Below are 22,352 nucleotides of genomic sequence, written 5' to 3'. Positions count from 1 at the left end.
GCCTTTACGGAAGCCTTCTTGCTGCTGCACAGAAGCAAATACTCAATTCAAGGGTCTCTACGTAGCTTCAGGAGTTCTAGAGGAGCCACGTTGTAGTTAACTACCTGTGTCTCTCAGAAACCTTTCATGGGAGAACAATCTTAAATCCTGTGACAAAAAGACGCTATCAGTCTCACTCTGGTAACAAATCCCTACAGATGTACGTGGATATCTATATCATGAGCTTAGCCAAAAGCAGCAGAGTGCTGTACGGGGTGAAAAACCAGGTTAAGGAGGGATAGAGAGGAAGCTGGGTTGTGCAGGGCTTGAAAAATCATAAAAATGTTACTTGACCTGCAGGTTGAGTAACTTAAATAATCTACTCGACCTGACTAATGTACTTGACCCGTAAACAGGTCTCAAATTGTGCAATCCTAGGCAAATAGTTTACAGAGTCGCCTTTTTCTTAATTCTCACATATGATTGCTCCTTCAAATATGTGAGCTCAGCATCTCTTTTGTTTGATTAAGTAGACTAGACTTTGCTGCATGCATCACAAGAATCTAGCCCACACAGGGCCGGCTTTAGGGCTGCTGGCGCCCTGTGTGACAGTAGTTCACTGTGGCACCCCCCACTCCATGACCTCCTCCTTGGTTTCACTCACTACCACCCGGCAAATGTGCCCCTCACATACATTCATGTGATTCAAAGCACTTGCAAAGGCTGGCTTTACTATTCCACTCAGCTCGGCACTTAAAATATAGGGGCATATGTAAGAGCCTCCTTGCGCCATTCTAACGCCACATTAACTGCATGTTTTTTACACTAATGTGGCGTTAGAAGGCCAAAAACACTGCACCATATTTACAAAGTGGCGCAACGCATGCATTGCACCACGTTATGCCTGCGCCCAGGCATAATGTATGCAAAGGGGGCATCCCCCGTTAGCAGGGCCAGAACAATGGTGCAAAGAAATCAGACAGATTGCTTTGTGTCATTTATTTCTGGCACTTTTAATGCCTACTCAGAGCAGGCATTACAAGGAGGCTTCCCTTGGTTACAGTGGGCCTCTGGGCGCTTTGCAGGATTAGCATCAACATTTTTTATGCTAATCCTGCAAAGCGCCGGACTAGCATACAAAATTCTGACACTAGTCCCCTAACTACCACCATGTTGCGCTGTATTATAAATACAGCGCACACATGGTGGTGGTAGGGGAGCGCTAAGGGGTGCAAGGAAAGTGGCGCAGCACTGTGTGCAGCGCCACTTTTCAAATATGCCCCATAGAGCAGGGCTTAATTTGTAAATAAAGAGGTGCTGGTGCCCAAAACCCTCCCCTTAAACATGCAGCTGCTGCAATTAAATGTGTGAACACTAAATACAGAGGCAGCGTAATCCTGAAATCAGGCATAATGCATGCAAAGGGAGCATCCCCCTCGTTCGGGAGGCCAAAACAAATTACGCAAAGAAATGACAGAATTCTTTGCGTCATTTGTTCTGGCACTTTCAACACCTGGCGTTAAAAGGAGGTGTCTGTTGCTTACAATGGGCCTCTGGGTGCTTTGCAAGATTAGCATAAAAATGACGCTAATCCTGCAAAGCGCCGGACTAGCGTAAAACATTCTGACGCTAGTCCCCTAACTAGTGCCATGGTGCACTGTATTTCAAATATGACGCATGCAAGGTGGTGTTGGGGGGGGGCGCTAAGTGGTGCAAGAAAAGTGGCACTGCACTGTGTGCAATGCCACTTTTCTTAAATATGCCCCATAGTTCTGTTTTTTGCCGCAGGCATATTAACCCTCTATGCTACTTTGTGGATTCAAAGCTGCCACTAGACAAACTCCCATCTCTCTAGCAGGAACATTAATCACAAGCGGTAGCTTGACATTTTAACTGTTTCTTGAAGGCTAAAACGCACAAGGAAGTTTAACAGGTGCTTTTAAATTGCAAGTTTCAGAAGTTATTGCTGAACACAGCACACTCCCCCCCCCCCCCCCCCCCCCCCCCGAGGTCAGCGCCCAGTGCGGTCGCACCGCTCGCACCACCCAAAACATGGCCCCGAGCCCACACACCCACGAGGTCTGGCCACATCACCTAGGACTTTAGTAAACTAACAACATTGCCAGCATGTCAGGAGTGTTGCTCAGTTTGTTTAAACACTCAAGTTTAATAAATATATTACTAAACCATGATATGGTAACATATTGTCATCTACACGCAGTAACTTGCCAAGAAATGTTCAAAAACCTCTCCACTAACTTGCATCTTTACTGATAAAACTATGTAGTGTATTAACAATCTGTGAAAATTGGGTTTCAGAAAACATATCCTTTGCACATCAACACGTAAAGTATTAGGACTTGTTTTCATCCCTTTAAAATATATATTTTTTTTCACACAAATATAAAGAAAGGGGTTTCACAACTATTGAAATATATTCCGAAATGTTTGCAGTTTAGTCATTTAAATGTTGTGCGTTAGGAACAACCTGACACCCTATATCCTTTTATTTTACATTCTAAGCAGCAGGTCACACAGTTCACCTTACAAAGTCCTGGAACGCTGCAGTCAGAAGGAAAATTAATTGTAAGAAAAACTGACTTTTGACCTCTGTCTGAACAGAGCAAATGTGACATAACAAGATTTAAGGGCATCTTTTATTGCCCCTCCACTGATCAACTGAACAGAACACCTGTTCAGTGTCCACTCCAGAGGGGACGAGTAAGTATTAAAAATAGCTCTACCTGATCAAATAAGACGCACCAATGCGAGTGGATTTTTTGAGCCCTGCTGTGGATGGTTAATGTAGTCTTCTTTGAAGAGTAAAGTCCTCAACTATTCCATAAATTGGAGCAGAGTTGGGGCAGTCCTCATGGATTCGGGGGTGTTTCACATCCTGTGCACATAGAAGGAAAAAAGCCTACACTGATGGGGTTCTGGCTGCAGATGTGCTACGAATCACCAGAGATGGTGAGGTTGTCTGCAAGGTAAGCTGGAGTGCTGGTTGATCTTTTCCCGTTGTCAGCAAGGACAAAAGTGGCCATCACAATTTCTCGGTTTACAACTCAAGAGTCTCTACAAAATACCCTCCGAGCTGCACTGAGCTGGAGGGTGGACTGTGGGATCTAGGCTGGAAACTGGCCGCATGACCACGCCTCGCTCTCCAGCTACCTTGTACGAGTGTCATGATTACGTCGCTCCTTCCTTCCCCCCCCACCACCCCCCCCCATCCCAGCCTGGCCATTATGCATACACAGGTCACGCCTCTTCCAGCCCTGAGGAGTTATCAGGACACGCCTGTTGTGCCCTCCTGTGTGACCCTCACTGCAGGTAACCCAGCAGCTCGCAAGAAGACTGCGCCATCGCGTAACACTGGGCAGGGCACCTTGATGCAGAGTAAGTGTCAACACAACCACCAAGGACATCCCTCCCGGTGGGCACAGTTACAGACAAGGTGCTACCCTCTACACTAGAGATAGCACAGACTGCAGCAGTATGTCTGGAGCAGCCCTTGAGTACAACTCCCAGGGATCCTCAAACGCCACACTGCGAACATTCCCTCTGCATTTCCAAGGTATGATGGGCAAAACTTACTGGGGTATCCAAATCCTTGAGAGAAACATAGAAGCAGCAAGACTGAGGGGGGCTGAGAAGACTCCACATGACCACACCAAGCTATTGAAGGGGTGGGGGCTGGATGCTGGGGAGGGAGGGGGGTACTGATGGTAACACTGCTTGGTCTGTGGCACAAGAGCTATTTCTATCACAGCAAGTATGTTCAAAGACTGGGGGCACAGGCTAAGGCACTGTAGGAGAACTTGAAGAAACACCAACATCCCCAGTGTCTTGGAGACTTCTGCAGTACTCCGCCCCTGCAGCGAAGGATCAATTTAGTTGGTGGTTTGATGGATACAAACATGGCTTTTAGGGCCCAGTGGACCCAAACAGACCTCAACGCCGTCACAAATCCAGAAACAAGTCATAGAAATGAGCTGTAAAACTTAATTTAATCGATATTAGGTTTGTTCTTCTGGTAGCAGAAGACAGGGTGTCTGGCGCAAAAGGATCTTGATATGAAAATTAGTTTCTTAATCTACAATTCGCCAGAGCAGTCTTTGTCCAGGTAGGTTCATTGTCCAATCGAGCAGTCAGACAATATATAGGTTATCAGAGGTAGAGGGCAGCGTTGTAGGAGTGTTTAAGACCAGGAGGTTCATCTTCTCCAGAGGTAGCAGGCTTCTCAGGGGTAGGGCTTAGCGCTTCAGAATTGTGGGGGTGATCATTTTGTGAAAGGCATAGTACTCGCACTCCTTGGGGGGTACAAGATCCATCAACGTGGTGCTGATATCTTCCGCCTTGAAGCCCGCCTCCAGCAGCTGTGGGACCTGTGTCTCCTATGGAGGGAGAAACGGATGTCAGTCTCCATGTAGAAAACAAGCAGAGAACCCTCACCTAAGGTATTCTTTGTCCACCCAACGCACTCAAACACACCTGGAACATCTTCTCAATGTCGGTGTACTTTGTTTTTAGCAGCTCCCCCCACGATGTCAGGTTGCAGTAGGTGAGGACTCCGCCAGGCTTCAAGAGGCGATGAGCATGTCCCTGAGAGGAGAGAAAAAACAGAATCAGCCAGGAAGGAAGACCCAGGAGCTGGTTGTATTTTATTTATTTACATTTGTACAGCGCATTTAACCCAGCCAGGGGACATCCTACTGGGACCTGAAAGGCAAGGGTTTGACTGCCCTGCGAAATTCCAAATGTGAACCTATCCTTCTGCTGTTCAGTGGTAGCACATTCCAAAGCCTGGCTGCTGCCACTGGGATGTACTGCAGGATCCTTCAACATGGAGGATCCAATGACGGGTCACAGCGTCCTACTGACATGGCATTCAAAGGTCACTTCATGGTCAGAAACCGGCCCCTGGTTCCTTTCTTCCTTCACAGGAGTAGGGAACGGCCCGCGAGGCTTGGGCCACCAGCTACTATTCTAAATCCAACTACAGGACCCAAAATCAGAACCTGTTTTATCTGGGCGCGCCAACCGCAGGGCCCCCAGCCGCGCAAAGCGCCAACCGCAGGGCCCCCAGCCGCGCAAAGCGCCAACCGCAGGGCCCCCAGCCGCGCAAAGCGCCAACCGCAGGGCCCCCCAGCCGTGCAAAGCGCCAACCGCAGGGCCCCCCAGCCGCGCCAACAGCAGGGCCCCCCAGCCGTGCAAAGCGCCAACCGCAGGGCCCCCCAGCCGCGCAAAGCGCCAACCGCAGGGCCCCCCAGCCGCGCCAACCGCAGGGCCCCCCAGCCGCGCCAACCGCAGGGCCCCCAGCCGCGCAAAGCGCCAACCGCAGGGCCCCCCAGCTGCAGGGCCCCCCAGCCGCAGGGCCCCCCAGCCGCGCAAAGCGCCAACCGCAGGGCCCCCCAGCCGCAGGGCCCCCCAGCCGCGCAAAGCGCCAACCGCAGGGCCCCCCAGCCGCGCAAAGCGCCAGCCGCAGGGCCCCCCAGCCGCAGGGCCCCCCAAGCGCAGGGCCCCCCAGCCGCGCAAAGCGCCAGCCGCAGGGCCCCCCAGCCGCAGGGCCCCCAAGCGCAGGGCCCCCAAGCGCAGGGCCCCCAAGCCGCAGGGCCCCCCAAGCCGCAGGGCCCCCCAGCCGCAGGGCCCCCCAAGCGCAGGGCCCCCCAGCCGCGCCAACCGCAGGGCCCCCCCAGCCGCAGGGCCCCCCAAGCGCAGGGCCCCCCCAGCCGCAGGGCCCCCCCAGCCGCGCAAAGCGCCAGCCGCAGGGCCCCCCAGCCGCAGGGCCCCCCAAGCGCAGGGCCCCCCAAGCGCAGGGCCCCCCCAGCCGCAGGGCCCCCCCCAGCCGCGCCAACCGCAGGGCCCCCCCAGCCGCAGGGCCCCCCCAGCCGCGCCAACCGCAGGGCCCCCCCAGCCGCAGGGCCCCCCCAGCCGCAGGGCCCCCCCAGCCGCAGGGCCCCCCAGCCGCAGGGCCCCCCCAGCCGCAGGGCCCCCCAACCGCACAAAGCGCCAGCCGCAGGGCCCCCCAAGCGCAGGGCCCCCCAGCCGCAGGGCCCCCCAGCCGCAGGGCCCCCCAGCCGCAGGGGCCCCCCCAGCCGCAGGGGCCCCCCCAGCCGCAGGGCCCCCCAAGCGCAGGGCCCCCCAGCCGCAGGGCCCCCGCCCCAGGGGCCCCCGCCCCAGGGCCCCCCCCGCCCCAGGGCCCCCCCGCCCCAGGGCCCCCCCGCCCCAGGGCCCCCGCCGCGCCTATGCACTGCCCTCGGCTTTGCCATGCTGAGTGAGGGATGTCATGGCCGAGGTTGGATATCTCCGAGGTAGCGATTCTTCGCAGAGGACATTGGGATCGTAGAAAGGTAAAACGTGCCTGAAGGGTAACATTTCAGCACAGAGTCTACATAGCGAGGAACTCCGGGTAGACCCGCTCTCCGAGACAGTCTAGTCAGCGGGAGCATAAGAGCTCAGGGGGACTTTACTTTCAGACACTGAGATCTAACATGAAGGGTTGAGAACACCAGTCAGCCCACAAGTTAAGTGAGTCCTACAGCTGTGGTGGAAGCATGCAATGACTCTGCCTCACAGCTTCCCTCCTGGGCCTCCACAGTCTCCTTCCAGTACAACCCTATGTGCTCGGTCCTAATTCCCTCCAGGTGTAGTGATGCTTTTCTGACATGGAGCCATGGCTGGAGTCTGCTATGTTTCTCACTAATGTGTTTTCAATGGGATCTATGCACGCTGTACTCATGATACCACCAAGTTTAGTGAAAATAAATTCTCCACACACCCACACTTGCTCTCATATCCCCCTTTCTCCAGCTTACTCTGCTGGAGCGGGGTTCCTGCGCCTTGCCTAGTCCAGGAGGCCAGATTCCCAGGTGTGCTCATGTCCCCCATAGGACTAGAATACCTTCATCTGCTTCATCCCAATTATTTTCAGGGAGAAAAAATAGAAGTACTCCTGAGGCCAAGCTCACTTACCCCCTCCCCCCGCAACAAAGTAACATAATGGGGAGCCGAGGGTCAAAAAAGTTTGGGAACCCACAGACCTCCCTGGGTAGGGTGCACCTGGTTTCCAGATTGTAGCCTAGCTCTGGATGAAATGCGACCACCAGTACAATGTCCCCCGCCCCTCCCTCCATGTTTAGGCATGGAACAAGCATTAAGCAGGGCAATTTAAGTATTTGTGTTTCCCCGACAAGTTCTCAAGATGTGCATCTTGTTGATTTGTTTGGCCCTCCTGTTCCCATCCCTTCCTCTCATCTTGCCAATTACAGTCAGGACAGCAAACTCTCCATGAACATGGGGTCCCACTTCTCAGCCCTCCTGGGTATTTAAAGGGTGTAACTCCAGAATCTGCCCCCAGAGAACCTATAGCCCATGTTAACTTTACAAGAACTGGCGAAGTCTTGGCAACATCCAGGCGTGAACTGGTGCAGACTGCTTGCCTTGGGCACATCCGCACATTGAAGTGCCTATGGGAAGACCCCATGGTCATCTGACCACAACTAGAGCGACCCCTCTCCCGTTTCTTGTGGCCGCCACACCAATCAAATGCAATCGGGCTCCGACAGACCTTCCAGGTCAGAAAACACTTAAAACATCACATACAAATGTCCCAGAGATCCCCAAAGTAAATCCACTTAAAATATGAAAGAAGTATGCTACAAGAAATGATGCCGTTTCTCAATTAAAAGGCAAAACAAGTACAGTCAGTGCCAAATAATGACAAAAGCGTAATGCAAAGAGCTGGAGCGTGAGAAGGGTCAGGAGTCCACATAGCCAGGTGTTGCAGCCATGAAGGCCTTTAGACTGTTAGTTGTAGTTGGACTGCCCAGCGGGAAGTAAGTGTTCACAAGAGTGGGGGTGGGGGCTGTAGCAGTGTCGCAACAGCAGGCAGGGGTGGGCAGTGTATTTCAAAGTAAGGAGGGGAGGGTAGAGTGTTAGAAGGGCAGGTAGGGATGGAAGTGTCCTCACAATTGTGGGGTGGTGAGCAGAGAGTTGCAGGGGTGTGTAGTGTATTTATGAGTGAGGGGCTGTGTGTTACAAGGGCAGGTTGTGTCCTCACAAGTGTGGGGTGGAGAGCAGCGAGTTGCTGGGGTGTGTAGTGTATGTATGAGTGAGGGCTGTGTGTTACAAGGGCAGGTGGTGTCCTCACAAGTGTGGGGTGTGTAGTGTATGTATGAGTGAGGGCTGTGTGTTACAAGGGCAGGTGGTGTCCTCACAAGTGTGGGGTGTGTAGTGTATTTATGAGTGAGGGCTGTGTTACAAGGGCAGGTGGTGTCTTCACAAGTGTGGGGTGTGTAGTGTAGTTATGAGTGAGAGGTTGTGTGTTACAAAGGCAGGTGGTGTCTTCACAAGTGTGGGGTGGAGAGCAGAGAGTTGCAGGGGTGTGTAGTGTATTTATGAGTGAGGGCTGTGTTACAAAGACAAGAGGTGTCTTCACAAGTGTGAGGTGTGTAGTGTATTTATGAGTGAGGGGCTGTGTGTTACAAGGGCAGGTGGTGTCTTCAGAAGTGGGGGTGGAGAGCAGAGTGTTGCAGGGGTGTGTAGTGTATTTATGAGTGAGGGCTGTGTTACAAATGCAGGTGGTGTATTCACAAGTGTGGGGTGTTTAGTGTAGTTATGAGTGAGAGGTTGTGTGTTACAAGGGCAGGTGGTGTCTTCACAAGTGTGGGGTGTGTAGTGTATTTATGAGTGAAGGCTGTGTTACAGGGGAAGGTTGTGTCCTCACAAGTGTGGGGTGTAGAACAGATAGATGTCTGGGCTGTGTAGTGTATGAGTGAGAAGCTGTGTGTTACAAGTGCAGATGGTGTCTTCACAAGTGGGGGGGGTAGTGTATTTATGAGGGAGGGGCTGTGTGTTACAAGGGCAGGTGGTGTCTTCACAAGTGTGGGGTGTGTAATGTATTTATGAGGGAGGGGCTGTGTGTTACAAGGGCAGGTGGTGTCTTCACAAGTGTGGGGTGTGTAGTGTATTTATGAGGGAGGGGCTGTGTGTTACAAGGGCAGGTGGTGTCTTCACAAGTGTGGGGTGGAGAGCAGAGATGCAGGGGTGTGTAGTGTATTTACAAGTGAGGGCTGTGTTACAAGGGCAGGCAGAGAGGGATGAGAATTGTCTGGAGTAGGTAAGCCTGGCTTTGGGTGCAGGCAGCACTGAGGGTGTGTGATGCACAGAGGTGCTGACAGGGAAACAAACATCAGAAGCTACACTAGATAACACCAACCTTTATGAAGTTGAACTGGTGCGTGTGCCAGGTCTCTGCGGACAAGGGGTACGTGTCGTACAGGATGCCTGTGAAGAAAGACACAGCGTTACCTCAGTGGCCACCAAGGAGTACTCACTTGCCACCTCGGGGACAGAGGACATTTCCTTATTCTTCCTTCTGTGGTGGTCCTCAGATTGTGGATGTGACCCCCAATCAGTTTTCAGGTGTTGGTCGTGTTACTTAAACTGGGCCGAGCACAGATTGCAGCTACCTGGAAAGTACTGACTGCAGCCCCTCCTGAATGCTGACAGTGGCGGACTCCAGGCTGCCATCAGTTACTGATGATCAACATGGGCCATCAACACTGTGGCCAACAGCTTCTGTGATTCTTTGTGCAACAGTGCCCAGGTGTCATCCAACCTTCTGGCCATGTCTAGATTAGCACTTCATGGTCAGACTGAACTGACCACTCCCTCCTCCCTCACCGCCACCAAAGATTAGACGAGAGGACCACAGAGACATGAACCAGGCGACTGCTTCCTCCCCCCCCCTTGAAGCAAATCTTCACAAGCACAGGGCTGAGGTCCCAGGAAACACTTGCTCCAGCCACGATACCAGTACACGGCAAAAGGCAACTTTTAGAGAGGAGATGTTTTGGAAAGGGTCCTCCACTCCTGAGTGATACCACACCAGCCCTTCAGCATGGGAGTAGACAGGTCAGCAGCACACCTTACCATCAAAGTGTCCATCGGGCAGCGTAGGGACTACAACCTCCCACAAGCCCTTCAGGGGGGCGATCTGTGGAGACAGGAGAGAAGAGTCAGTGTCAGGTGTGCTGGAGGACAGAGGAACAGCAGAAAGGAGGAGCTATCAAGCAAACAAGCCTTCCCTCTCACTCCTCATGAGTAAAGAGTGTAGTAAGGTCTAAAAGGTTCAGTCGTATAGAAGTCCAGCCCAGTTACAATCCATTAGCTTATTGGTGCTGCTGAAGAGGCCTGCAGGCCTCCTGGAGGCTCCCCTGGCAAACTACCCACTCCCTTCTAGCACTCTTCTGCAAGGGCTATCCCAGCAGATAGGTTAGTAACACTGCCAGTGGGTGCTCCAGTCCTCAAACTAATGTCTGAAGCAGTCTGTAGGCTTCAGATGTGGGAAGTGGAGTGTTTACTCCCAAGTGTTCCCAGCATCTCCACAAACTGTAGAGGACCCAGTGTGGAGGCCACAAACTGGAGCCTCCCCGGGTTCTTATGGATGTGCTGCATTAATGCAGTCCTCATCCCTCCTGGGTAAAGGGCTGGGCTGGGCTTCCTATCCCTTGTTAAATAAAATCATGGAGGACACATTTTGCTGTTTAGGGCACAGACTAGTGTGGCAGGCTCCGGCTGAGGGCTTGGCCGCCTACAGCTTGCGGTGCAAGCCACTGCTCCTATTAGTCGTCCACTCTTCAATGCATAGAGTCTAACAGTCCAACTACGATAACTCCTTGCTCAGGACCTCAAGGTGTGCAGCAGGCTGATCAATATTTGGGCACACCATCCACAGTGTCCACCACACGCCACAACTCCTGGAGACCCATCCCTGAAGCAAGCACCTACAGAGGTACCTGGGGCAGTACAGCGTCCTCCACACACCACAACTCCTGGAGACCCATCCCTGAAGCAAGTGCCTACAGAGGTAACTGGGGCAGTTCCATGTCCATCAAACACCACAACTCCTGGAGACCCATCCCTGAAGCAAGTGCTTACAGAGGTACCTGGGGCAGTACTGTGTCCACCAAAACTCCTGGAGACCCATCCCTGAAGTAAGTGCACCCCAAGGTACATGGAGCAATTCCATGTCCACCACATGCCACAACTCCTAGAGACTCACCCCAGAGGTATCTGGTGCAGCTCCGTGTTCACCACATACACAACACCTGTATGCTCATTGCTTTTTTCTAGCTGCAAGACAACTGGCCGGACCGTAGCTCATGATGTACCCTGATGCCCCAAGGGAAAGGTCATTGCAGTGGGAGGGGGGACCCTGTCGCAGGACCATATGATGCTGCACAGTCAAAGCAGGTGGACAGTACCTTATGTGGCTGTTTCTTGGCCCACTCCTCTAGCCGCTGGAAGACCCCATCGTTGCACTCTATGATCCAGTGCTCCTCGATTGGAAACTCCTCCACTTTGGTGGCAGCAATGGCCATGCCAAAGCCGATCTCCAGCACGCGACCTCCTGCAAGAGAAGAAACCGCTTCAGCATCCAAGATGGAGGCAGGGTCTGGGCAGCAGGGGATTCACTTGCACCACAGTCTAGGGCAGGGAACGGCAACCACTTCTGTAATAAGAGCAGCTTCTAGGCAGTGAAAATCACCTGAGCTACAAACAATGCTAGTGTTGCAACTGGGACAACATAAAATAAGGTTATATTAGAGGCCTCTGTATGCAGAGAACCAGCAGTGGTCACCTCATGCATTATGGTCCTACATAACCGCAAAAGCTGCCATGCCCCGGGCACCACAGGAATAATGTTAGTTGATTTAGCAGTCAAATATCAGCTCTAAATATATTTTCGAAAATCACCCATTTTGCTTATAAGATCAGAAAATAAACATTTTCGGTTCAGATACTTCACTTAACAACCATGGAGCAAGAACAAGCATTTGCAATGCAATCGGTCTCGCATTTGTGAGAGCTAGAGCTTTTGGCATTGTAAATGACAATGGCCCTCATTACGACCCTGGCGCACGGCGCACGGCGTTTTGGAGAAAAGTACAGACAACAAGTTGTTGGTACCTTTCCCTAAAATATGACATTGGTGGTTTGGCTTGTACCACTCCGTCCGCCAGGGCAGTCACAGCCGCCGGCCTGGAGACTTCGGTCTCCAGCCAGACGGCCATCACTGTCCCACCCGCGGGATCATGACCCCACCTACCGCCATGGTTTTCGTGGCAATCATACCGCCATGAAAACCATGGCGGTAGGCACTATCAGTGACAGGGAATTGCTTCCCTGGCACTGATAGGGGTCTCCCCCGCCCCACTCTTCAGAGTCCTCCCCCACTCTCGACCCCCCCCCCCGACATACACACATCCACCCATGCATACATTCATACACACTCCACAACACACTAACATACAAAAAAAGCACACACGCATTCACACGACAACATACATGTCCACCCATTCATGCACACGCATTCCACACGCCTGCATGCATGTATACAAAAACCATCACACACACCCCACAACACCTCGCTGCCCCATCCCCTGTTGGAGAACCCAACTTATCTGCTTGCAGGGGGTCCTCCGGCAGTAGACTGGACTGGGCGCTGCTGCCAGCAGCCGCGTCCACCAGCAACACACCGCCAGGCCGTGTTATGGACCATGATACGGCCAGCGGCGGTCTACAGCCGTGGCGCTGCTGCGCCACCTTACTGCCGTCCGCCGGCATGACCGTAGCTGGAATTCCGCCAGAAGGCTGGCGGAATTCCAGCTACGGTCATAATATGGTGGACGGTAGGTAGCCACGGCGACGGTCTTTTGGAGGCCGTGGCGGTAGGCAGGATTTACCGCCAGTGTTCTAATGAGGGCCAATGTCTTTTACCGATGTGTTTTGTATTAGAGTGTAGTGGATCTATGAACAGAGACCCGGCTGCAGCACTGCCTGGGGAACTTGGAATCTGTGGGGCTCTCCTCTATGCGGTGTCTCCCATGTGCCTGTGGGGGTCTCCCGTGCGGGGCTCTCCCATGTGTCTGTGGGGGGGGGTCTCCCGTGCGGGGCTCTCCCATGTGCGGGGGGGGGGGGATGTCTCCCGTGCAGGGCTCTCCCATGTGCCTGTGGGGGGGGGGGGTGTCTCCTGTGCAGGGCTCTCCCATGTGCCTGTGGGGGAGGGGGGGGGGGGGGGAGGGATGTCTCCTGTGCAGGGCTCTCCCATGTGCCTGTGGGGGGGGGGGGGGGTCTCCCGTGCGGGGCTCTCCCATGTGTCTGTGGGGGGGGGGGGGGGGGGGGGGGTCTCCTGTGCAGGGCTCTCCCATGTGCCGGTGGGGGAGGGGGGGGGGGGGGGAGGGATGTCTCCTGTGCATGGCTCTCCCATGTGCCTGTGGTGGGGGGGGGGGGGGTCTCCTGTGCAGGGCTCTCCCATGTGCCGGTGGGGGAGGGGGGGGGGGGAGGGATGTCTCCTGTGCAGGGCTCTCCCATGTGCCTGTGGGGGGGGGCGGGTCTCCCGTGCGGGGCTCTCCCATGTGTCTGTGGGGGGGGGGGGGGGGTCTCCCGTGCGGGGCTCTCCCATGTGCGGGGGGGGATGTCTCCTGTGCAGGGCTCTCCCATGTGCCGGGGGGGGGGGGGGATGTCTCCTGTGCAGGGCTCTCCCATGTGCCGGGGGGGGGGGGGGGGGCGGGGGGAGGGATGTCTCCTGTGCAGGGCTCTCCCATGTGCCGGTGGGGGAGGGGGGGGGAGGGATGTCTCCTGTGCATGGCTCTCCCATGTGCCTGTGGTGGGGGGGGGGGGGGGGTCTCCTGTGCAGGGCTCTCCCATGTGCCGGTGGGGGAGGGGGGGGGGGGGGTGGGATGTCTCCTGTGCAGGGCTCTCCCATGTGCCTGTGGGGGGGGGGGGGGGGGGGGGTCTCCCGTGCGGGGCTCTCCCATGTGTCTGTGGGGGGGGGGGGGGGTCTCCCGTGCGGGGCTCTCCCATGTGCGGGGGGGGATGTCTCCTGTGCAGGGCTCTCCCATGTGCCGGGGGGGGGATGTCTCCTGTGCAGGGCTCTCCCATGTGCCGGTGGGGGAGGGGGGGGGGGGGAGGGATGTCTCCTGTGCATGGCTCTCCCATGTGCCTGTGGTGGGGGGGGGGGGGTCTCCTGTGCAGGGCTCTCCCATGTGCCGGTGGGGGAGGGGGGGGGGGGGGGAGGGATGTCTCCTGTGCATGGCTCTCCCATGTGCCTGTGGTGGGGGGGGGGGGTCTCCTGTGCAGGGCTCTCCCATGTGCCGGTGGGGGAGGGGGGGGGGGGGGGGGGAGGGATGTCTCCTGTGCAGGGCTCTCCCATGTGCCTGTGGGGGGGGGGGGGGGGTCTCCTGTGCAGGGCTCTCCCATGTGCCTGTGGGGGGGGGGGGGTCTCCCGTGCGGGGCTCTCCCATGTGCGGGGGGGGATGTCTCCTGTGCAGGGCTCTCCCATGTGCCGGGGGGGGGGGATGTCTCCTGTGCAGGGCTCTCCCATGTGCCGGGGGGGGGGGGGGCGGGGGGAGGGATGTCTCCTGTGCAGGGCTCTCCCATGTGCCGGGGGGGAGGGGGGTAGCGGGGGGAGGGATGTCTCCTGTGCAGGGCTCTCCCATGTGCCGGGGGGGAGGGGGGTAGCGGGGGGAGGGATGTCTCCTGTGCAGGGCTCTCCCATGTGCCTGGGGGGGGGGGGGGGGGGGTCTCCTGTGCATGGCTCTCCCATGTGCCTGTGGTGGGGGGGGGGGGGGGGGGGTCTCCTGTGGGGCGCTCTATGCCTGTGGGGGTGGTGGGGGGGCTCTCCTGTGCATGGCTCTCCCATGTGCCTGTGGGGGGGGGGGGGCTCTCCTGTGCATGGCTCTCCCATGTGCCTGTGGGGGGGGGGGGGCTCTCCTGTGCATGGCTCTCCCATGTGCCTGTGGTGGGGGGGGGGGGGGGGGGGGATGTCTCCTGTGCAGGGCTCTCCCATGTGCCTGTGGTGGGGGGGGGGGGGGATGTCTCCTGTGCAGGGCTCTCCCATGTGCCTGTGGTGGGGGGGGGGGGGGGGGGATGTCTCCTGTGCAGGGCTCTCCCATGTGCCTGTGGTGGGGGGGGGGGGGGGGATGTCTCCTGTGCAGGGCTCTCCCATGTGCCTGTGGGGGGGGGGGGGGCTCTCCTGTGCATGGCTCTCCCATGTGCCTGTGGTGGGGGGGGGGGGGATGTCTCCTGTGCAGGGCTCTCCCATGTGCCTGTGGTGGGGGGGGGGGGGGGGATGTCTCCTGTGCAGGGCTCTCCCATGTGCCTGTGGTGGGGGGGGGGGGGGGGATGTCTCCTGTGCAGGGCACTCCCATGTGCCTGTGGTGGGGGGGGTGTCTCCTGTGCAGGGCTCTCCCATGTGCCTGTGGTGGGGGGGGGGGGGGGATGTCTCCTGTGCAGGGCTCTCCCATGTGCCTGTGGTGGGGGGGGGGGGGATGTCTCCTGTGCAGGGCTCTCCCATGTGCCTGTGGTGGGGGGGGGGGGTGTCTCCTGTGCAGGGCTCTCCCATGTGCCTGTGGGGGGGGGGTGGGGGGTGTCTCCTGTGCAGGGCTCTCCCATGTGCCTGTGGTGGGGGGGGGGTGTCTCCTGTGCAGGGCTCTCCCATGTGCCTGTGGGGGGGGGGGTGGGGGGTGTCTCCTGTGCAGGGCTCTCCCATGTGCCTGTGGTGGGGGGGGGTGTCTCCTGTGCAGGGCTCTCCCATGTGCCTGTGGTGGGGGGGGGGGGGGGGGGGGATGTCTCCTGTGCAGGGCTCTCCCATGTGCCTGTGGTGGGGGGGGGGGGGGGATGTCTCCTGTGCAGGGCTCTCCCATGTGCCTGTGGTGGGGGGGGGTGTCTCCTGTGCAGGGCTCTCCCATGTGCCTGTGGGGGGGGGGGGGTGGGGGGTGTCTCCTGTGCAGGGCTCTCCCATGTGCCTGTGGTGGGGGGGGTGTCTCCTGTGCAGGGCTCTCCCATGTGCCTGTGGGGGGGGGGGGGTGGGGGGTGTCTCCTGTGCAGGGCTCTCCCATGTGCCTGTGGTGGGGGGGGTGTCTCCTGTGCAGGGCTCTCCCATGTGCCTGTGGGGGGGGGGGGGGGTGGGGGGTGTCTCCTGTGCAGGGCTCTCCCATGTGCCTGTGGTGGGGGGGGTGTCTCCTGTGCAGGGCTCTCCCATGTGCCGGTGGTGGGGGGGGGGGGGGGGGTGTCTCCTGTGCAGGGCTCTCCCATGTGCCTGTGGTGGGGGGGGGGGGGATGTCTCCTGTGCAGGGCTCTCCCATGTGCCTGTGGTGTGGTGGGGGGGGGGGGGGGGGGATGTCTCCTGTGCAGGGCTCTCCCATGTGCCTGTGGGGGGGGGGGGGGGGGGTCTCCTGTGGGGCGCTCTGTGCCTGTGGGGGGTCTCCTGTGGCACAGCCCACCCCTCAAGTCCCTCCTCCCCCAATGCCGCTCTGCAGCTGTCCCAGTTCTATTCGTGGCGGGCTCAGCTGCCTAAGGGTCCGAGGAGCCGCCACCTGCTGCCTTGAGACCCCCCCCAAGCACAGACCCCTCTCCTTAAAGCCCCCCCGTGACACCCCCAGTCTGAGCTCAGACGCCTCTCCTTAGAGCCAGCCCCCCCCCGTGACACCCCCAGTCTGAGCTCAGACCCCTCTCCATAGAATCAGCCCCCACCCTAGTGGCACCCCCAGTCTGAGCTCAGACGCCTCTCCTTAGAGCCAGCCCCCCCCCGTGACACCCCCAGTCTCAGCACAGACCTCTCTCCTTAGAGCCAGCTCCCCCCCGTGACACCCCCAGTCTCAGCTCAGACCCCTCTCCTTAGATTCAGCCCCCACCCTAGTGGCACCCCCAGTCTCAGCTCAGACCCCTCTCCATAGAATCAGCCCCCACCCCAGTGGCACCCCCAGTCTCAGCCCCCACCCCAGTGGCACCCCCAGTCGGAGCTCAGACCCCTCTCCTTAGAGCCAGCTCCCCCCCGTGACACCCCCAGTCTGAGCTCAGTCCCCTCTCCATAGAGCCAGCCCCCCCCGTGACACCCCCAGTCTCAGCACAGACCCCCCCCCCACACCCTCAGCCTTTCTCCAGACCCCCCACATCCCCAGCCTCTCTCCAGACCCCCCCACATCCCCAGCCTCTCTCCAGACCCCCCCCCCACATCCCCAGCCTCTCTCCAGACCCCCCCCACATCCCCAGCCTCTCTCCAGACCCCCCCACATCCCCAGCCTCTCTCCAGACCCCCCCCACATCCCCAGCCTCTCTCCAGACCCCCCCACATCCCCAGCCTCTCTCCAGACCCCCCCACATCCCCAGCCTCTCTCCAGACCCCCCCCACATTCCCAGCCTCTCTCCAGACCCCCCCACATCCCCAGCCTCTCTCCAGACCCCCCCACATCCCCAGCCTCTCTCCAGACCCCCCCACATCCCCAGCCTCTCTCCAGACCCCCCCCCCACATCCCCAGCCTCTCTCCAGACCCCCCCCCCCACATCCCCAGCCTCTCTCCAGACCCCCCAGCCTCTCTCCAGACCCCCCAGCCTCTCTCCAGACCCCCCCACATCCGCAGCCTCTCTCCAGACCCCCCCCCCACATCCCCAGCCTCTCTCCAGACCCCCCAGCCTCTCTCCAGACCCCCCACACCCCCTTCACTCGCACACCGAAGCCCCTCTAGACACCCCCACACCCCTAGCAGCTCCCGCTGTGCTGACGTCCAGACTCCAGTGTTACCAAAGGGCAACTCCCCAGACTTCCTGGTGGGAGGCGACGGAGTCGGGTAAAGCGCCAAGAGGCTGCGGGGTCAGCACGCCCCCCGCCCTCCCCACGGGACAATCATAGCCAATATGTCAAATGGGAGGTGGCGACATAACACATTAACGTCTCCCTCTTGGGGCCTGATTTGGGGAAGTGGGGGTACACGTGGAAGGGGTTTCCCTTGTCTATATGGGGGGCTGTACTTGTAGGAGGCGGTATCTGTAGGTATGTGGGGACACCCTTGCGTTAAATGTCTGACCTTGTGTATTGTACTGTAGCGCTCTTGTAAAGCGCCTAGTGTCCTTGGGCCACGTCCACGTCCCTGCTATAGACCAGTGCGAAAGACACTGAGGCTAAGCGCCCCCAGGGAGTGGTGGGCTCCCCTGTGCCGAGGGGGCTCCCTGCATGTGGGAGGGGGTCTCCCTTGTCTATGATGGTCTCTCGCTCTCTGTCCAGGGTTGGAGGGGAGTCTCCCTGCGTATGGTGGTCTCTCTGTCCAGGGTTGGGGGGAGGTGGTCCCCCTGTGTATGGTGGTCTCTCTCTGTCCAGGGTTGGAGGGAGGGGTCCCCCTGTGTATGGTGGTCTGTCTGTCCAGGGTTGGAGGGAGGGGTCCCCCTGTGTATGGTGGTCTGTCTGTCCAGGGTTGGGGGGAGGTGGTCTCCCTGTGTATGGTGGTCTCTCTCTGTCCAGGGTTGGAGGGAGGGGTCCCCCTGTGTATGGTGGTCTCTCTCTGTCCAGGGTTGGAGGGAGGGGTCCCCCTGTGTATGGTGGTCTGTCTCTGTCCAGGGTTGGAGGGGAGTCTCCCTGCGTATGGTGGTCTCTCTCTGTCCAGGGTTGGAGGGAGGGGTCCCCCTGTGTATGGTGGTCTGTCTGTCCAGGGTTGGGGGAGGTGGTCTCCCTGTGTATGGTGGTCTCTCTCTGTTCAGGGTTGGAGGGAGGGGTCCCCATGTGTATGGTGGTCTGTCTCTGTCCAGGGTTGGGGGAGGTGGTCTCCCTGTGTATGGTGGTTTCTCTCTGTCCAGGGTTGGAGGGAGGGGTCCCCCTGTGTATGGTGGTCTGTCTCTGTCCAGGGTTGGGGGGGAGGTGGTCTCCCTGTGTATGGTGGTCTCTCTCTGTCCAGGGTTGGAGGGAGGGGTCCCCCTGTGTATGGTGGTCTGTCTGTCCAGTGTTGGGGGAGGTGGTCTCCCTGTGTATGGTGGTCTCTCGCTCTCTGTCCAGGGTTGGGGGGGAGGTGGTCTCCCTGTGTATGGTGGTCTGTCTCTGTCCAGGGTTGGGGGGGGGAGGTGGTCTCCCTGTGTATGGTGGTCTGTCTCTGTCCACGGTTGGGGGGGAGGTGGTCTCCCTGTGTATGGTGGTCTCTCTCTGTCCAGGGTTGGAGGGAGGGGTCCCCCTGTGTATGGTGGTCTGTCTGTCCAGGGTTGGGGGGAGGTGGTCTCCCTGTGTATGGTGGTTTCTCTCTGTCCAGGGTTGGAGGGAGGGGTCCCCCTGTGTAGGGTGGTCTCTCTCTGTCCAGGGTTGGAGGGAGGGGTCCCCCTGTGTAGGGTGGTCTCTCTCTGTCCAGGGTTGGAGGGAGGGGTCCCCCTGTGTATGGTGGTCTGTCTGTCCAGGGTTGGGGGAGGTGGTCTCCCTGTGTATGGTGGTCTCTCGCTCTCTGTCCAGGGTTGGGGGGGAGGTGGTCTCCCTGTGTATGGTGGTCTGTCTCTGTCCAGGGTTGGGGGGGGGAGGTGGTCTCCCTGTGTATGGTGGTCTGTCTCTGTCCACGGTTGGGGGGGAGGTGGTCTCCCTGTGTATGGTGGTCTCTCTCTGTCCAGGGTTGGAGGGAGGGGTCCCCCTGTGTAGGGTGGTCTCTCTCTGTCCAGGGTTGGAGGGAGGGGTCCCCCTGTGTATGGTGGTCTGTCTGTCCAGGGTTGGGGGAGGTGGTCTCCCTGTGTATGGTGGTCTCTCTCTGTTCAGGGTTGGAGGGAGGGGTCCCCATGTGTATGGTGGACTCTCTGTCCAGGCTTGGGGGAGGTGGTCTCCCTGTGTATGGTGGTCTCTCGCTCTCTGTCCAGGGTTGGGGGGGAGGTGGTCTCCCTGTGTATGGTGGTCTGTCTCTGTCCAGGGTTGGGGGGGGAGGTGGTCTCCCTGTGTATGGTGGTCTGTCTCTGTCCACGGTTGGGGGGGAGGTGGTCTCCCTGTGTATGGTGGTCTCTCTCTGTCCAGGGTTGGAGGGAGGGGTCCCCCTGTGTATGGTGGTCTGTCTGTCCAGGGTTGGGGGAGGTGGTCTCCCTGTGTATGGTGGTCTCTCTCTGTTCAGGGTTGGAGGGAGGGGTCCCCATGTGTATGGTGGACTCTCTGTCCAGGGTTGGGGGAGGTGGTCTCCCTGTGTATGGTGGTTTCTCTCTGTCCAGGGTTGGAGGGAGGGGTCCCCATGTGTATGGTGGTCTGTCTGTCCAGGGTTGGGGGAGGTGGTCTCCCTGTGTATGGTGGTCTCTCTCTGTCCAGGGTTGGAGGGAGGGGTCCCCCTGTGTATGGTGGTCTCTCTCTGTCCAGGGTTGGAGGGAGGGGTCCCCCTGTGTAGGGTGGTCTCTCTCTGTCCAGGGTTGGAGGGAGGGGTCCCCCTGTGTAGGGTGGTCTCTCTCTGTCCAGGGTTGGAGGGAGGGGTCCCCCTGTGTAGGGTGGACTCTCTGTCCAGGGTTGGGGGAGGTGGTCTCCCTGTGTATGGTGGTCTCTCTCTGTCCAGGGTTGGAGGGAGGGGTCCCCATGTGTATGGTGGACTCTCTGTCCAGGGTTGGAGGGAGGGGTCCCCCTGTGTAGGGTGGTCTCTCTCTGTCCAGGGTTGGAGGAAGGGGTCCCCCTGTGTAGGGTGGTCTCTCTCTGTCCAGGGTTGGAGGGAGGGGTCCCCCTGTGTAGGGTGGTCTCTCTCTGTCCAGGGTTGGGGGGAGGTGGTCTCCCTGTGTATGGTGGTTTCTCTCTGTCCAGGGTTGGGGGGAGGTGGTCTCCCTGTGTAGGGTGGTCTCTCTCTGTCCAGGGTTGGAGGGAGGGGTCCCCCTGTGTAGGGTGGTTTCTCTCTGTCCAGGGTTGGAGGGAGGGGTCCCCCTGTGTAGGGTGGTCTCTCTCTGTCCAGGGTTGGAGGGAGGGGTCCCCCTGTGTATGGTGGTCTCTCTCTGTCCAGGGTTGGAGGGAGGGGTCCCCCTGTGTATGGTGGTCTCTCTCTGTCCAGGGTTGGAGGGAGGGGTCCCCCTGTGTATGGTGGTCTCTCTCTGTCCAGGGTTGGAGGGAGGGGTCCCCATGTGTATGGTGGTCTCTCTCTGTCCAGGGTTGGGGGAGGTGGTCTCCCTGTGTATGGTGGTCTCTCTCTGTCCAGGGTTGGAGGGAGGGGTCCCCATGTGTATGGTGGACTCTCTGTCCAGGGTTGGAGGGAGGGGTCCCCCTGTGTAGGGTGGTCTCTCTCTGTCCAGGGTTGGAGGGAGGGGTCCCCCTGTGTAGGGTGGTCTCTCTCTGTCCAGGGTTGGAGGGAGGGGTCCCCCTGTGTAGGGTGATTACTCTACCCAGGGTAGGGGCGTCCCCCTGTGCCCGGAGGGCCCCGCGGTGGAGGGGTCTCACCTCTGCTGGCCGCGGCTCCCGCCAGGCTGTGCATGTAGGGGGTCTCCCACCTCTCCATCACCGGCTTGCCCAGGATCCGCAGGTGCTCATCCGTCTGGTCGTAGCCGGCGTCCGCCTGTCCCCAGCGGCCCTTGCAGTCCTCGCCCGAGGCGAAGATGGGGTCCGGGGCGGCGTCGGGAGCGCTCATGGTGGGGCTGGGCGAGGGCGAGAGGGCGCCTGTGGCGAGAGCGGCGCTTTATAAAGGAGGAGTGGAGGGGGGCGGGCAGGGGAGGGAAGGAAGAGGCCGGGGGCGGAGAGAGAAGAGTGGAGGGACACTGGAGAAGGGGAGTGGAGGGACAGGCTGGGGGCGGAGAGAGAAGAGTGGAGGGACACTGGAGAAGGGGAGTGGAGGGACAGGCTGGGGGCGGAGAGAGAAGAGTGGAGGGACACTGGAGAAGGGGAGTGGAGGGACAGGCTGGGGGCGGAGAGAGAAGAGTGGAGGGACAGGCCCGTGGGTGCAGGAGCGGAGTGAAGAGACAGGACAGGGGGCGGAGAGGGGCAGTGTGTCAATTCTGTACGAAAAGACCAAAGGCCAGGGAGGCTGGGCCTGTGGGAAAGGACTGAGGTGGAGAGGGGGGAGTACGGAGGCGTGGGAAAGAGCCAGTGCTGGGAGAGGCGGAGGGCATGGGAAGTGGAGAGGGAGGAGTTGGACACCTAGTCTCAGGGACAGGCACAGCTGCCCAGTGCCACTCACGGGGGACCCTAGACGCACACCGGCCGCCACCAGACACCACCGGCCGCCACCAGACACCACCGGCCGCCACCAGACACCACCGGCCGCCACCAGACACCAGCGGCCGCCACCAGACACCACCGGCCGCCACCACCAGCCGCCACCAGACACCACCGGCCGCCACCGGACACCACCGGCCGCCACCAGACACCAGCGGCCGCCACCAGACACCAGCGGCCGCCACCAGACACCAGCGGCCGCCACCACCAGCCGCCACCAGACACCACCGGCCGCCACCGGACACCACCGGCCGCCACCAGACACCAGCGGCCGCCACCAGACACCACCGGCCGCCACCAGACACCACCGGCCGCCACCACCAGCCGCCACCAGACACCACCGGCCGCCACCGGACACCACCGGCCGCCACCAGACACCAGCGGCCGCCACCAGACACCAGCGGCC

The 22,352-nt window shown here is 59.1% G+C and overlaps 1 protein-coding gene across 1 annotated transcript; it reads right to left on the bottom strand.

The window, feature by feature from the left end:
* Nucleotides 1-3,967: 3,967 nt before the first annotated feature.
* On the bottom strand, nucleotides 3,968-21,405 carry GAMT (guanidinoacetate N-methyltransferase). The gene is made up of 6 exons (XM_069216536.1): nucleotides 21,176-21,405; nucleotides 11,247-11,392; nucleotides 9,913-9,976; nucleotides 9,197-9,264; nucleotides 4,471-4,581; nucleotides 3,968-4,373 (listed from the first exon to the last, which is right to left on the bottom strand). Exons 1-6 carry the CDS (start codon nucleotides 21,360-21,362, stop codon nucleotides 4,233-4,235), a joined length of 717 nt encoding a protein of 238 aa, XP_069072637.1. The 5' UTR covers nucleotides 21,363-21,405; the 3' UTR covers nucleotides 3,968-4,232.
* Nucleotides 21,406-22,352: the final 947 nt, after the last annotated feature.

Source organism: Pleurodeles waltl, chromosome 12, assembly GCF_031143425.1.
Source record: "Pleurodeles waltl isolate 20211129_DDA chromosome 12, aPleWal1.hap1.20221129, whole genome shotgun sequence".
Taxonomy (NCBI): Eukaryota; Metazoa; Chordata; class Amphibia; order Caudata; family Salamandridae; genus Pleurodeles; species Pleurodeles waltl.
Note: the sequence above shows the minus strand (reverse complement) of the source record. Positions and strands in the feature narration are given on the sequence as shown.

What these genes read in the sequence shown, in the direction of transcription:
- GAMT (XM_069216536.1), bottom strand. Translation starts at nt 21,362, where the DNA reads ATGAGCGCTCCCGACGCCGCCCCGGACCCCATCTTCGCCTCGGGCGAG. An exon ending in GCCCGATGGACACTTTGATG is followed by an intron (nt 9,265 to 9,912) that starts GTAAGGTGTGCT and finishes CTTTCTTCACAG; the next exon opens with GCATCCTGTACGACACGTAC. An exon ending in ACCAGTTCAACTTCATAAAG is followed by an intron (nt 4,582 to 9,196) that starts GTTGGTGTTATC and finishes CTCTCCTCTCAG; the next exon opens with GGACATGCTCATCGCCTCTT.